This window comes from Anopheles bellator, chromosome X, assembly GCF_943735745.2.
Source record: "Anopheles bellator chromosome X, idAnoBellAS_SP24_06.2, whole genome shotgun sequence".
Taxonomy (NCBI): domain Eukaryota; kingdom Metazoa; phylum Arthropoda; class Insecta; order Diptera; family Culicidae; genus Anopheles; species Anopheles bellator.
The window spans coordinates 7,178,767-7,193,892 of NC_071287.1; the positions used below are offsets into that span (position 1 = coordinate 7,178,767).

At 44.1% G+C, this 15,126-nt stretch overlaps 2 protein-coding genes across 3 annotated transcripts; one reads left to right on the forward strand and one right to left on the reverse strand.

Moving 5' to 3' along the window:
- Positions 1 to 296: 296 nt before the first annotated feature.
- LOC131213417 (uncharacterized) lies at positions 297 to 7,600 on the forward strand. The gene is made up of 4 exons (XM_058207452.1): positions 297 to 2,009; positions 2,089 to 3,160; positions 3,307 to 5,199; positions 5,406 to 7,600. Exons 1-4 carry the CDS (start codon positions 297 to 299, stop codon positions 6,095 to 6,097), a joined length of 5,370 nt encoding a protein of 1,789 aa, XP_058063435.1. The 3' UTR covers positions 6,098 to 7,600.
- Positions 7,601 to 9,071: 1,471 nt separating this feature from the next.
- On the reverse strand, positions 9,072 to 14,623 carry LOC131213158 (uncharacterized). 2 transcript variants are annotated; one of them, XM_058207136.1, is made up of 11 exons: positions 13,811 to 14,623; positions 13,441 to 13,731; positions 13,146 to 13,355; positions 12,576 to 13,050; positions 12,329 to 12,497; positions 12,106 to 12,243; positions 11,572 to 11,608; positions 10,933 to 11,054; positions 9,686 to 10,597; positions 9,438 to 9,578; positions 9,072 to 9,352 (listed from the first exon to the last, which is right to left on the reverse strand). In XM_058207136.1, exons 1-11 carry the CDS (start codon positions 14,409 to 14,411, stop codon positions 9,281 to 9,283), a joined length of 3,168 nt encoding a protein of 1,055 aa, XP_058063119.1. In that variant the 5' UTR covers positions 14,412 to 14,623; the 3' UTR covers positions 9,072 to 9,280. The 2 variants fall into 2 exon arrangements, with proteins under 2 accessions (XP_058063119.1, XP_058063117.1); XM_058207134.1 differs by having other exon boundaries at positions 10,933 to 11,072.
- Positions 14,624 to 15,126: the final 503 nt, after the last annotated feature.

Consider the following 15,126-nt stretch of genomic DNA (forward strand, 5'->3'; position numbering starts at 1 on the left):
CTTACGGTGAGAAGTATATTCCTACTGAACTGAATTCTTTCTTGTGGTACTGTGTTGCGTGATACAATTCCTGTGAGGAGTTGAAAGGAGGTTTTTTATCTTGCGGACAAAAAAGACCAATGCGTACAGTCTCTCAAGCATTAGCTCTTAGTTATTTGTGAAGTGTATCGCTGGCGCTTCTAGAAAGTGCAGGAAAGATTTTGTGAGTAAACTTTACTTGCGAAGTGTTTGTGCAAAATCGACGCAAAAGGCCTTAGTCGCTGCCAACATAAAAGGGCTTGCGCCCATAAAACAAGATGTCGGATACAGCTCAGTTGTCGTGTTCGGGGCTGGATGCAGAATCATCGTACGTGGGTGTACGCCCGGTTGAGGGTGGTAGAAATCGCTTCGAAAAACAACAGGAAGCAAGCGGGCCACCGCTGACACCGCACAATCACTCGCTGGTCACTGCGGGCACGATGAATGGATCGCGTTCGAACGCCGAAGTAGAAAAAATACGTGACGATACGTGTTACGAGTCCGGTGCCGAACCCGTTCCGCAGCAGGCAGAACGGCCGGGTTCGGCGGAGGGGCCGATGATTACTGACGCAGGGCAAGATCATACTTATGTCCGGAGTGCCGATCGTGCAACGGCAGCACGTATGACACGCTATACCGTGACTCAACTGCTGGCCTTGAGGGAAACGGATCTTTCGAAGCGTAAACCAGCTTGTATTGAAGATTCGCGATCTGAGAAACATCTCAAAATGATATCGATACTTGTGCGCCGGTCTGAAACACCGTACGACGACGATTCGTCCGGAGCGATGGGCGGATACGGTAGACACCGTGGGTCGTCTGGCAACTCGTCAGGAGGGGGCACGGCTAGCGGTATCGATAGAGGAGGTGCTAGTAATCTGGCAGGCGGTAATGGTGGTGGTGGTGGTGGTAACATGAGCATCCCACGGAGCGAGATGCGCCGTTCCGGCGGTGGAATCGATCCAAAGGAGCGGCTGCGTAAGGAGGAAGGGATCGTACTATCGCCGCAGCGTCGCTCTTTCAACATGGGCTGCCAAATGCCGTCCGCTCCGCAAGCCAGCGGCAACCTTGGACTGTCTGGGAGCCTTCTCCGATCGGATCGAGACTTGCTGAGTGGTCGCGAACGTCGTATCGGTAGTGGACGCATCTTGTCCCGTGACGTTTCTTGGGACTATCGGCCGGACAAAGAGCTCGAGGCAGGAGAGTACCGTACCACTAATAACAATGGTAACAACAGTGCCAACAACGCCAACTTTCGCGATGGAAGAGATGGGGGAAAGGATAGTCGTGATTTGCGCGAAGGACGAGCAACTGACGCGAAGGAACCGAGTCGTGAACGAATGGAGCGTGGCGGTAAAGAGGCGACTGAGCGCGACGAACGTTTCGAACGTCGTTCCGGCGGCAATCGCGACTACGACCGGCCTGAAAAGGAAAACCCACCGCTGCGAGGCTACGGCAAATCATCCCGTAACAACCATGCCAACAATGATGGCCCTCATCGAGGTGAAGGTGGTGGCTATTATGGATATAACAATTACAACCATTACGGCTCGAATCACGGTTCGTCATACGGTGATCGGCGTCGGTATAATCATGATAACAGTCGCGATGAAGAACCGGAATGGTTTAGCGAGCCGACCTCCCAGCATGATACAATTGAGTTGCGTGGCTTTGACGAACCATCGCCAGGGAACGTCCAGGACGGCGAGCAGGAAAAAGAACCATCGGCATCGTCGAAATCACTCGGCAAATGTAGTGACAACCAAGCTGAAGAAAAAAATGAGCGCACCGAGTCGACCGATAAGGAGTCGGTACGTGGGGTGGAGTATGCCACTGGCGGTGTTAGTGATCCGCATCGGAAGAAGCAGGACCGCTCACCGGGTGATGGAGAAAGTAACAACGGAGGCAAAGGAGGGCCGGCTCCAAAAGTGGCTACTGCCGACTTCAACATCGAAGACATCCTGAAACTTGATGATTGCGATTTTCTCTATGTAAGATTTTTTACAATGAACATGGTTAAAGGCAGGCATTAATTTGATTTCAATCTTCTACATTTCTTTTTTCACGCAGAGTGTTGAGCCGACAGTAAAGGATAATGGTGCCGAGGTGAAAGAATCACGCTGCTGGCAGTGGTTTCGCCATGACCATCAGGCTATGAAATTTCATGATACTGCCGTTGCTAAGGTGATAAAGCATGATGAGGGAATATTCTTGGACGACATCAGCAAAATGTTAAAGGACTTTTCAAACACGGAAGAGAATGCGGCTCAGGGTGCAGCTAGTAATTGTAACAAATACTTCGCTCCCATTTCACCCGCCGCAACCTCTACTTCGAACACATTTATGGAGCTATTCAATCGACTGGAACTGATCGGCAAAAATGGTCAGCCCGAGACACTTGGTTCTGGTTTACCACCAAACCAGTTCGATCCACAATCTATGCAGCAAACTACGATGACCTTGCACCAAAAACAGCAGCAACAACCACGACAACCCCAACATCAGCAACAACAACAACAGCCGCATAATCAAATGCAAAACCGTAGTCTGCAACAAATTTTGGGCGTGAACAGCGCACCATCATCATCTTCATTAATTACGGCCAATATGGGTTCAATGCCAGGGTGTCTCAATGTTGGTCAGGTACACAGTGTTGAAGAATTGGAAGCACGTTTCCGACAGTCCGATATAGGAGCAAGTGGTGCTAGTAGCGGTGGAGTCGAGAGCAGTGGCGACGGTGATGTTACTGGTTGTGGCGAAGGAAGAGGAGATCCCAGAGATGGTACTCCCAGCATCGTTGGTGCCATACCTCGGCTCATAACACCCGCTAACGATCCGACATGTACTACTTCCTTGTCAGTTTCTGCCGAGGCTGCTAACGATGTTCCATCCACTGAAGCCGCTCCGGATAGCTCAGTGCCGCCACAGGAGCTGAACGCTTTCAAAAAATTGTTGGCACAGATGAGCGGAAACAAGTCAGGCTCAACTCCGCCGGTGTCTCAACATCATCATCAAATGGCGGCATCTGGACACGCAGTGCTCCCGAGCCCGACAGCCACGACACCTATTCCTCCTGTTCTTCATCCGATGCCAAACGAAATGCTGCAAAAGATGTTTCATATCAATCCGATGCTTAATTCAGGTATGGTTTTATTTGTGGGATCAATATAGAGTAGGATTTTTTGTTGGTTTAACTTTATTTCTTTGATTCTTCGTTTTAAAGAAATCGAGCATGGAATTTTTCTAACGTTCTTCCCATTTCTTTTCTCTCACAAATTTGTACCACAGTTAATGATGTACGAAATGCAGAGATAATCAAACGTTCGGAAATGCAGGCTCTACTGCACGCCGTGGCTCGGGGTGAAATTTCGCAGAACGCCTTTTGGCAACAAATTAATAGTTCAAACAATCTCCCACTTCACCGTGAACTCCCAAATGTCCCTACTTTGTTAAACACTACCTCCTTCAATGCAGCTGGAGGATCACGCGTTGTTTCTCCCAACATATTGCTAAACCCACTCACCGCAAACTCGCCCCTTCCGATAGTTTTCCATCCAAAGCAGCAGGTACGCTTATCACCATTACCAAACGGCATCCCACAGCGAATTCCCTCGCCTCGGGAACTTCAATATCACACGCAATCGATAATGCAAAATGCCCTAATCCGCAAAAAGTTAGAAGAACAGCGCGAAAACTATCGAAAAAGACAAGAACAGCAGCAGCAACAACAACAGCAGCCACCGCCACCGCAGCAGCAGCAGTCGCAAACGCAGCAGCAGCCACCGCAGCCACAGCAGCAGCAACCACAACAGCAGGAACAACAACAGCATCAGCAACAACAACAGCAACAGCAACAACAACAGCAACAGCAGCAACACCACCAACAACAACAACAATCGCAGCAACATCAGTCACAAGAACAACAGATGAAGCAACTACTGCCAGCACAGTCGATGGTTATTCAACCTAAGTTGCAACGCCAGAATAATCATCAAATGTCACATGAGATACAACAGGGGCAAGGTGTGCATCAACCAGTGCTTTTACCGCCACATACCTTCCAACAGCAGCTGCTACCTTCCGATCAACAGCATCATCAGAGTTCAACCACACAACATCATCCGCAACCACCTACCGAACTGCAACAGCTGCTAACTCATTCCGAAAGCATAGACAAAAATAATGAACATGATCAGCAACAGCAAAATAATCAACAGCTCATTATTTTGCCAACTTCAACTGGGGCATGCAGAGAAAACATAATGTCCGTTTCGCCGGTTAATATGAAATCAGTCATTAGTGGTCGCATGAATGCTGCGCTTGGCTCGGCTGCTATTTCACCATCGAAACAAAACCAGCCTCAACCGCAGCAAGTTGCCTCACCTACTCCGTTGGCATTCACCCCTACGTCCGTGCTGCGTAAGATGACTGCGGTACAGGAGAAAGATCCTGATAATGTTGCCCACCAGCAACAACAGCATCAACCGCATCAAACAGGACAACATATGATGCCGAATGCACAAAATTATCCGGATAGTGGAATTCCGGGGGTTAACATAAATACCCTACATGGTATACAGCAGCAGCAAATGCACCATAAACACCAACAGCAGAAACCGTTTGTACTACACCCTCATGCTCATCCGATACAACAGATCCCTCAACATCATCATCCCCACCAACAGCAGCAACCACAGCCTCCATATTCCCACGATGCTCCACAATCGGAGCACCAGCAACAGCAGCAGCGCATCCTGGCAGCACTGATATGTCCTGCGGGTCAATTCCAACAACCAGGATCACAATCGCAACTAAACATGCCTATGCACCCACCACCAATGTTGGTACCGCCAATGAATGCGATGGCGACAATGCAGCCAGGGAGTGGCATGCGTAGCAATATGCAAGCGGTTCCAGGTGGTATGTCATGGAATTTAAAGCAGATGCAACATCAGAATGCCGGTTCTCACCAGTTGTCAGGTCCAGTACCGCAGCAACTGCCACAGTCGTTGCAGCTTCAGCAAGCTCCACAGCAACCAACACAACCCCAATCCCAATCGCAACAGCATCAACAGCAGATCTCACAATCTGGTCAACAATTACTGCCACAACAGCAACAGCAGCAACAGTCTCCAACGATGATGTCTCTAGCGAAACCGCAAGGAAGACCCATTCTCAAAGGTAATACATAGATTACTACTCTTTTTTGAGGTAGTTGAAGAAAAAACTTGGCTCGCTCGCCAAAAATTAAAAGAACCACAAGCTTTGCTTTCATTGTCCAAAATGAAAAGGGCATAAAAAATGTGAAAAATATTGGAACTTTTGTTTCGAGTCTGGTACGGATAGTAATAAAATTTAATTTACTTTTTTATTGATCCTCTTTTTAGGATGCAACAGCAACAGTGGTCAACAACAGATACCACAGCAACAAGCTCCACCGCCACAAGTACAACAGCAATTGCCACCACCACAGCAGCTGCCGGCAATGGTGCACATCAATTTTGCTGGGAATGTAGAATTCCAGTCCTATAATAACAACCGTAGTGGAAATCCAATTCTGGGAGCACATCATCCGCCTACACATCCGTCATCGCAGCCGCAAGCTCCACCCGGCGCACAGCATCAACAACAGCCCGCACAGCTTCCAGGAAACATTTACAGTCCACACATGCAGCAACTGCTCCATCAACGCCAGCAGCTCCAACATCAACAACGAGCAATTCGTAATCAACTGGTGCAACCGCATATCGGTCAACAGCAGCCGTTAAGAATTCCAAACATGGCTCAGCAACATGTTCACGAGCACAACAAACAGCAGCAACAACAACAATCACATCCACATTCGAATATGCCACCGCAACCGAATACAGCTGTGAGCTCCGGTGGTCCTAACATCATAAACTTTAATCGCGAAGGTGGTCTGTCCCCGACAAGCAATCAGCTCGCTCGCTGGTTCTCACCTGAACTCTTGGCCCAAGCTTCAGCAGGAAAGTTACCTTCTCTTAATATTGGGCAAGTGATGAGTCTGGAGGAATTCGAACGCAATATTCAGCACTCCTCTGCCACTGTACATAACTGAGTTGTATCCACTTTGCACTAATAAAACAAAGGAATGAATGAGTGAAAGGACAAGAATTTGTCCCAAATTTATTCCTTAATTTTATTGTCAGTCCTTAAAAACCAAGAATGGTAATCAAATTCCCTCTACGCATAATGATTCGGTGCGATTTGGTTTGATCGGTTGTGCTCAAACATGAACTGAAAGATGAAAACAGAAAAAAGTTAATGTAATGGTTATAATCAATCGTTTCCCTAAAAACAGCAAAAGTTTAAGAAAAATTTGGCAAATTAAGTCGTTAAATGTTAAATCATGTCAACAACAGATCTGTTTTAATTTTTGAATGTATAATTTGATATTTCATTTATTTTGAATAGTAAGAGTTTTGTCGAAACATAGGGAGTTAAAAGTTAACAAAATTCAACGGGACAATGCAACGGCGCCGTTATAATTTGACGGCATACAATAATCACATTGTCAAAAGCAGCACATGGAGAAAGAGTTTTGGCAGAATAAGAATCTTGAAGATGAAATCAACCGTTTTTGAAATTATTCGAGTGAGAGTAGCAGGTGGGCGTCAAGAAGGATTGTTTCGCAGAAACGAGCAACTGAAAAAAAATCCGAACTAAACAGCCCCTAGAGTTTCGTTCGATAAAGTAGGCATAATTTTTTAGTTAAGCCAAGACTTACCATTTCTTCACCGCATAGAAGGTGTTGTATTCCATAGCGAGAGAGATTCACAGACACTACTACTTTCGGTATGCGGCTGTTAATTGTGGACACAATGAGTGAATACACTTATACAATACCATAGAAACGATTATGAACGAAACCGATAAAATCGAAGTACGAAGAGTAATGTGAGTGAAGAAGGGTAACCGCAGAAAGAGGTACATTGATATATAGGCAGAACTATTCCGAATTTGGCCAGCACTAAGCCGTTCCAGCGTATTTCATGTCAAATATATTTGATGGCAATACATAGAAGCAACTTAGCGGTTTTTACTTCTGCGGCTGTATACCAGCAATCAACTATTTATAATTTTTGTTTGATATTTGGATATTTTTTTGGTATACTAATTTGTTCAATTTATCTCTTTACAAATATGATAATAGCACAACTCTCTCTACAACAAATGTGTTGCCTCTCATCAACAGTAAAATACGTCGTGTTGGTTCTCGCGTTTCCATACGTATATGAAATGCAACCAAACTGATAATTAATTTAAGAATAAACGCGGTTTCATCTTCAACTACTCCAACACAATGTTAAATGAGCTGTGTACGTACATATTAGAATCATCAGTGCGCGAGGCTGGCTGGCCGCGTTTTTTGCTTAAATATTTAATCCAACACCATATTTGATATTTTCGTTCGCCCATACGTTAATCTATTTTAAGTTTCTCATTCAAGCATTATCTTTTATCTACTTAAATAGTCTTAACTGTACCGGTGGTATAAACAATTTGTTAGAAGGCAGAAAACCCAGATGTGTGAACTTATGATAGCGGACGTAAAGCTTCTGTGGCATTCAAGAGCAGTGAACTTTAATGAGATAGAAATGCAAATTTTAAGTTACAGAAAAATACTGAATCCAAAAAAAAATAAATCATCGTATCAAACGATCGTGTGTATTTCGAATTTGAATTTACTACAAGGGCATATTGTTGGCTTCTGATGGCATACAATCCAAAGTCCACCCGTAATTCCTAAGTAGAATGTCAAACTTATATTGTTTATCATTTTTTTAACTTCTTCAAAGGCACCTTCCGAGCTAGTAAACTAGCGTCACCGATTTATTCAGTCATTCATACACTTTCTATATGCTGCGGCAAGGTCGACTTTATCACTTCTTGCGATTTGTTTTCATTCTTTTCCAATCGCTTCGAAATGGAAAATTATGAAAGTTAAAGCTTAAGGAATGTTTAGCTTAGTTTAGTTTGTTCGTTAAAATACTATTGATGATGAAAGCAATTGTTTCCGCAATCACCAATATAACTGCATGGGCATGGCTAACGGTCATCGTCATCGTATCAACTCCATGTAAAAAAACTGAAGCATATGCGCTGCCACAAACAGCAGCGCGTTTACAACACATGTGATATGTTGGAGATGGCGGAAGCATTTAGTTGCCTCGCTAATAGTTTTTCAACAAACGAAGTAGACCCATATAAAGTGTTGTTTTGACTTAATATAATCCGACTTTAGTGCCAAAGACTAAAAGAGAAATCTTGGGCGAAGCTAGATGAATTTATTATTTGACCACCAATTTTTTTTGCTTTAGCAATATTTTCCTCCGTTCTCGATATTCTTGGAGCATTTGCGAAAGGTTAATTTGATATATCAGGAAAAGAATAAAATTTCGTGCAAATTTTTTGCTTATGCAAATCGCTCAAAAATCGGAAACGTATTAAAGGTTGCTGTTGTTAATGAATTATAGATACTTTGAGCTATTCGGCTCTTAACGTACTTGAGGTGTCATTGCAAAATGAGTAATAATAAACTACATAAGAAGTTCTCTATAGATTTGACAAAAGCTTTACCCAACAGTTGAAAATGGATTAGTCCAGGTGAATATTATAGACTGTTCCAAACTTGCATCTAATCTTCTCATCTGGTTATTACAACCACCGAGCGATCTTGCTCTGCAACAGAAAGAATATTAATTTGGTTGCTTACTGTAAAGTTGTGTTTTTACGGGCGGGGTTGTTGGCCCAGCGCCAACCCCGTGCCTCGTCCAGTTCCGCCGGTCTCGGGCATCGAACCCAGGCCAGCTGTGTGACAACGACGAGCGTTACCGACTACTCTTTCGACGGGGGCTCGAGTGTTGTAATCCCAAATATTAATTTAGGATCACCACAAATAAGACTACAGATGAAAACAAAGGATCCATATTCAAAGAATAGAAGAAAGGAAAAAAATGTATCCCTTTTGTGTCCGTTCGTTTGATTTTTTAAATTATCCGCTCGAAGTGCTTTTCAATGAAGAACCGGTATTTATTTGAATGAACAAGATGTAACACTTTCTAGTAAACCTCTTTCCATTTCCATTTTTTGCAGGTTTTTTCTTTGCAGGTTTTGCAGGTTTTTCAGCTTCACAGACAGCGGCAGTAAATCATTTTCCTTGGTTTTGTTCAGTTGACCCTTCGCATAATCTACTTCCAACCAACATTCGCCTCCATCCGTTTGTTTACGTTCGTTCCGTTTAGATATAAATCGGATTTTCCTGTCCGGTAAGCAAACGAAACATTGATGTTGGCATGGTTTTCATTAATATCTACAGGTGAGAGAATAGATGAATGTTAACATTTGTTTTGTTTGGCTTATTTTTTAATTATTAAATTTTCATAACAGATATTGACCTCTCCGACGGATGTTGCAAGTAGTTTGACAATTTTCTCATGTGACACAGCAACGACACTTTGGTTATTGATTTCTATGATCCGATGGCCGACTCGGACACCACCGCGTTCTGCGATGCCGCCGCGTAACAGACTGCAAATCTGTGAAATAACAATTGAGGTTATTAGTGAGTCACTGTCGTACTTTTAATTTGATATTTTCTTTGTACTTGTATTGTCGTCGTCTAAATGTGATGATGCAAACTTACCACTCCGTTCTGCACGCTAAAGCCTAACTGGTACTTCGTATTAGGTCGCTTAATCTTAACCTCCACGACCGGAGCGCAAGGGACCACGGTGAACTTGACAGCAGTTTGGTTTTTCGTATTTTTTATGTAATTCTGACACGTGGACAACGGCAGCCCGACTAGGCTCAATCCATTGATGGCAATAATCTGGTCTCCGATGTTGAGTTGCCCGCAGCGAGCTGCCGCTCCCGATGAGGCAAGGTTCGCGATTACGACCGTTGGTAGCATCGAACCCCATCCAGACTCGACGATCACAACACCTAAAATCTCTCCTTTGGTCTTCGGCACCACCACCTCCTTCTGGAGCTCTTTTTTGGCGAAGACTTCCAATTCATCGCCAAAAATTTCTTGGCTGTTCAACACCTCCTGGTAGTCGAGTTCCTTCATAAAGCTATGGTCTTCAATTCCGTTTGCCTTTAGAAACTCCATATACGCCACCTGGAATGCTTGGCCAATACTTTGCGCAATGAACTGCGCTTCTTCGCTTTCAAACACGTGGCAGATCATCTTTGGCGTACGGTTGCTGCGAGCACCAACGTTGTCAAACGAACTTGGTGTGCGCTTTTTCGGACTTTCAATCATCCTGGTGGTAGTACTGCTATCCTCTGGGCAGTTTTGTGCTTCGTCGGTGTGAGGTGGCGTTTCGGACGGTGCTACCGCTGCTGCCATTGCTCCGGTATGCGGAGCATCATGCGCTACGAAGCGGCGCCTTGCCATAAGAACAACCAGTTGGCCAATGTCTGCAATGTAGGAGATTGTACGCAGCGCATGATCCATCATGATCTCCTTCAGGTCCGTATTTAGCACCATGATTTTCTCTGTCGAAATAAATAAATCCACCTCCGTGCTTGGTTGAGATTCACCTTCCGGGGCCTGGGCAAAGGAACAATCTAAGTAATGGTTTTGCTGCATAGCACAGAATGTCTTACCAAAGCCTAGCCAGGAAGTATGTTTTTATGATTTGTTAATAACGCGTGAATTTCAGGAAAGAAGAAATGCAGGAAAGAACAAGACACAATACGTTGGTTAGTGTTTTGGATTAAATCAATTTTCTCTTGCAGGAATGTGGATTAGGAAACGGTGAAGGACTGAAGATACTGTGTTAGGAAATACATGGAACAATGAACAACAAAGTACAGAAGCAAATACAATGAATATAAAAGGAAATTGATGATAGGTGGTGGAACGTTTTGCGAGATAATGCTCACTTTAATGCGAGTAACGGCTTCTTCCGCCTGCATCATTCGTGTCGACTTCGTTGGCTGACCCTCGCACACCAATTGCGTAGAGCCAAGGTAACGGGCTCGGAATAGTACGCCTTCAATAAGAACTGTCGGGTTTAGAAGGCCTACAAGAGAGTTAAGAAACATAGACAAGCTGTTTATATGTAAGAAGTCTTTTATACGGCTCTGTACGTTCTTTTACTTTCCTATCAATATAATAAACACCTAATTCAAAATATCTTTCAAACTTACATGTTTACACGATTCAACCATCGAGAAAGAATGAAATGAAAAATTTATAATCATTATGTGAAATATGTAAACACTAATCTATGACTCAATCACGGACATTGACTTTTAACACCCTTTGTTAAATTACTGTGCGTACATGCTGCTTGATATTTTTTTTGAATGATATGTTAAATTTTCTCCGACTTTAATTGTTTTAGTTTTAACATTTAGTGTTGCAGAATTGAATAAACAGAATATGTTAGAAATTCTCAGATATTTTTTTCCAATTTTTATTTCATTATAAATCAATTCTTTTAGGTTTTAAAGAGGAATGTAGCTACATTAGGTTTTGTTTTATTTAAAACAAAGCTGATAATTTGACAATTAACTTACCTTCTCTGGTTTTGTGCCTGCCTTTGCTTTCAATTTCCTGAAAAGTATTAAAAAAGATAGAAAAGGAACAACAATTAAACTTATCTAAATTTGAAATCCGATCGGTAATTTTTGAATTCCTAATTAAATTCCCAATTGGCCATTGCATTAACAAACTTGGCTTTAAAAATGTTGGGTGTCGCTGAGGGGTTCCCTAGTGGAGCAACTTTACTACTAATACTTGAAGGCACAATAGAGAAGCCGTTGTATATAGGGCAGCGTATAAGCTTCGCTCCGATGGGCTGGTCATGCCATAAAATTTGCGGACTTGTTAGGCCGTCCATAAGGACAGAGCGGGCGACAGAGGGTTCCGTTTAGGATTGCGTTACTATATTGATACCGAATCAAGAACGTCGGGGAAAAGGAGTTAGTGGACTAAGGCACACGACTCTGAGATGTGGAAGGACTCTCCGTTGCATGTTAGTACCGCTTGGTGGTTTTAGTTACCAGATAACTAACTAAGTAGGTAAATGTCAGCATCATTCAACTACTTACAGGAAGGCTATCAATCGGAATGTCGCCTGGGATGTAAGCACCAGTGTCGGCTCGAAGTGCGGTATGGTTCCGCTTTATGTTCGCTAGCGTCGGTACCAGTGGAGGCGATTTAGCGATCGATCCGCAGTTGTTGACATGCTGTAGGAAATTATAAACAGTTGAAAACATTTGAAACAACATCAGTTGTGATTATTGCAGCAGTAAAGGCGATGCGGCAATGTACTTGCTGTTCAGTGAATTGCGAATCACTGAAATTCTGCTGATGACCGAGAAGCCGATCCGTTTCTAAGTCCGTATCAGTTTCCTCATCATCGCCCGCATTCGTTCTGTGTATACTCGTTTTATGTAACGATGCTTGCTTGTTTGATTCCTTCTCTGTCTCCACTAGCGACCTGTCAGATGTAAAGTAAAACAGTAATTACGCACAACGATTCTGCTTGACACCTCCACGGTGGCAGTTACTGCTATACCTTAACACCCAGATAGGCGAAGCATCGCAATTACTGCCTAACATGTCGTCCTTTTCCGATCCACACCTGTGTTCTAGCAAAGGTAGTGTTTTTGTCTTGCGTAGCGTCAGCCTTATGTCATTCAATGCCCGCTGTACATCACTTGCTGAACTGGTCGGATTCAGGCTAGCAATATCAGTTACCTCTCGCACGTGAGCGTTCGCTACGTTCGCATCTGCTGAACTCATTCCGACGTACGAGACGTTCGCTTCATTGAACTCCTTCGCACCGTAAGACTGCGTTTCTGCTGTCGCTAGCACACCATTTAGATGAGTATTGCTTTCCGAGTCAGACGCATGGCCGCTGGACAGTCCGTCCTCTAATATCGGCATACTATTGCACATTCTCCCATATTCGGTGCACGGCGCACCTATATGCTCCTTCGAGACCCGGTGATTCGTATCACTAACCGCGGTATCGTATGTTTTCGTATTCTCTAAAAGATCGAATGTGAAATTATTCTTTAAGTGTGGGAAGGAAGGAAGTGTCCACTTCCTGCTGAAGAGTGATACAGATACAACGCCAACTAACCATAATTGTTTACCACGCCTGTTAGTGAACTATGCAGATTAAAATCTGCTCTACAACCAGACTCATAATCTGTCACCGGCGAGAGTGCAAAATCATGTAGCTTCAAATTGCTCCCCTGTTTGTCATTATCTTGTTCTATTTGTTGCGGCTGTTGCGCTTGACTGTAATATTTCGTTTGACCATTGAATGCAGTTTCATTAGACTGAGTGCCTGCAACAAGAAAATCACCTGTAGTGTAAGAAAGCAACATGATGGGCAAAGGTACCCAAGAAAGAAAACCGAGTGGTGCGCTTACCTTTCACGTTTACTGCATTATAAAGACTTGACTCGCCGATTTCCAAATCGATTAACCGCTGTCTATTGATGTTGCTGACATCGTTGGTATCTTCTACGTGGCTATCACAATCGTCGTCGCAGTTGAGGGCCAGTGATGCAGCGCTGTTGACCCGTTTCGGAAATCCGGGAGGTCGAGGAAGGTTACCAGTAGTTTTGTATAAAATAAGGCCATCCGGTTGCGGATAGTCATCGGTATAAATACTACCGAAGCGCCGCGGCGATCCTTCGTACTCGGCAATCATCAAGCCACCTGTGGTGTAGTTAATTGAACGAACATGATACCGAGTTAAGAAATAAAAACCATTCAGCGATATGCTACCGAAGCCTACCTATGATGGTTTGACCCTTCGTACGACCGTCATCGGGCATCATTGGATTGCGTTCTCTTGCGCTACTACTCTTTTGCATATCCAACAAAACGGGTAATTCGTCCTCGCTTCCGCACGTCACAGGCCAATTTGCTTCGATGTCGTCGAACACAACGACCTCACCCGCGGACAGCATCGTGTATTCCGATCGATGTTCTTGCTGGTGGTGCTGGTACGAATCGTATCCGTACAGTTCTCCCTTCGCAGTTAACACTGGACTAGAGGCAGCCGTTGAGTCGCTGCTCCCGTTATGACCTCCGCTACCGACCGGACTCCGGCCAACCTGTATTTGATGGCGGTGCTGGAAACGCATCTTTAACTCCAGTTCGGCAGTGGTGGTCGGTTCAGGCGAGTGCAGTACTGTGCTCACCGGGGTTGTGTTCGGTGTTAGGTCGTTGCGAGGTGCCTCCCAACGCAGTCCATCTTCATCTTTGACGCAGTCTGGGGCGGTATAGTGTGGCGACAACGGAAACAAGCTGGCGACTGAATATGGCAGTGACTGCGACAATTCCGTCGCTCTGTCGCTTCCGACATTCGGTTGACTTTTGCTTCCACTGGACATAGTGTAGATTTCTTGTTCGTTGCAGTCGCTCCACTCTCTCCCACCAAATAAAGTTTTTAATACATATTGATGCAAACTGCAAACACTCAGCACTGCGAACTTATAACTGACCCATCGTCCTTTTTACATGGTACAGCTTAGTAACCAAGTGCACTATCCGTGAGCACGATCGGTGGCCCAATCGAGAGTACGAAAATATAATCATTAGCACACTTCCAGTTATGTCAATGTTGTAATCAACAGCCAAGGAATAGCACTAAAAGAGAAAGGATGCCAGTTAAAACACGAAACCACTAATGTGGCTATGTGTTGATGAAGGATTTCCTTGTTCGGTCTCTTGTATCGGTAAAATAATCACGACGCAAATTTGTATTGTATTGTAATTTGGAAACGGAATAAATTTGAACGTGCAATCACAAAAACCGTATTGCGACAGGAGAATGGGATATATCATAAGATAAAACTTACTACACACACATTATATTTCAAAAGTCGCAAAAATGGGTTGGGAACTAAATTCTAAAAGCTCTATGTATGAGCAGCACATACCAGATACCAGGTTGCTGATGATGTAGTTCATCAAATATCGTAAACACATGTCAGTAAAGCACCATGCCAAAGATAGTTGCTTGCTAGCACGGCCACACCTTTACTATGGAAAGCCCGGGCGATGCCCATTCATGGTCTCTAGTCGATTGAATACTAGCACCACCGC

Bases quoted from the DNA above. Each gene is read 5' to 3' on its own strand.
- LOC131213417 (XM_058207452.1), top strand. From the start codon at position 297: ATGTCGGATACAGCTCAGTTGTCGTGTTCGGGGCTGGATGCAGAATCA. The intron at 2,010-2,088 runs GTAAGATTTTTT...TTTTTCACGCAG, and splicing joins ATGATTGCGATTTTCTCTAT to AGTGTTGAGCCGACAGTAAA. The intron at 5,200-5,405 runs GTAATACATAGA...TCCTCTTTTTAG, and splicing joins AGGAAGACCCATTCTCAAAG to GATGCAACAGCAACAGTGGT.
- LOC131213158 (XM_058207134.1), bottom strand. From the start codon at position 14,411: ATGTCCAGTGGAAGCAAAAGTCAACCGAATGTCGGAAGCGACAGAGCG. The intron at 13,732-13,810 runs GTAGGCTTCGGT...ACTACACCACAG, and splicing joins GAAGGGTCAAACCATCATAG to GTGGCTTGATGATTGCCGAG. The intron at 12,498-12,575 runs GTATAGCAGTAA...TACATCTGACAG, and splicing joins TCGCCTATCTGGGTGTTAAG to GTCGCTAGTGGAGACAGAGA.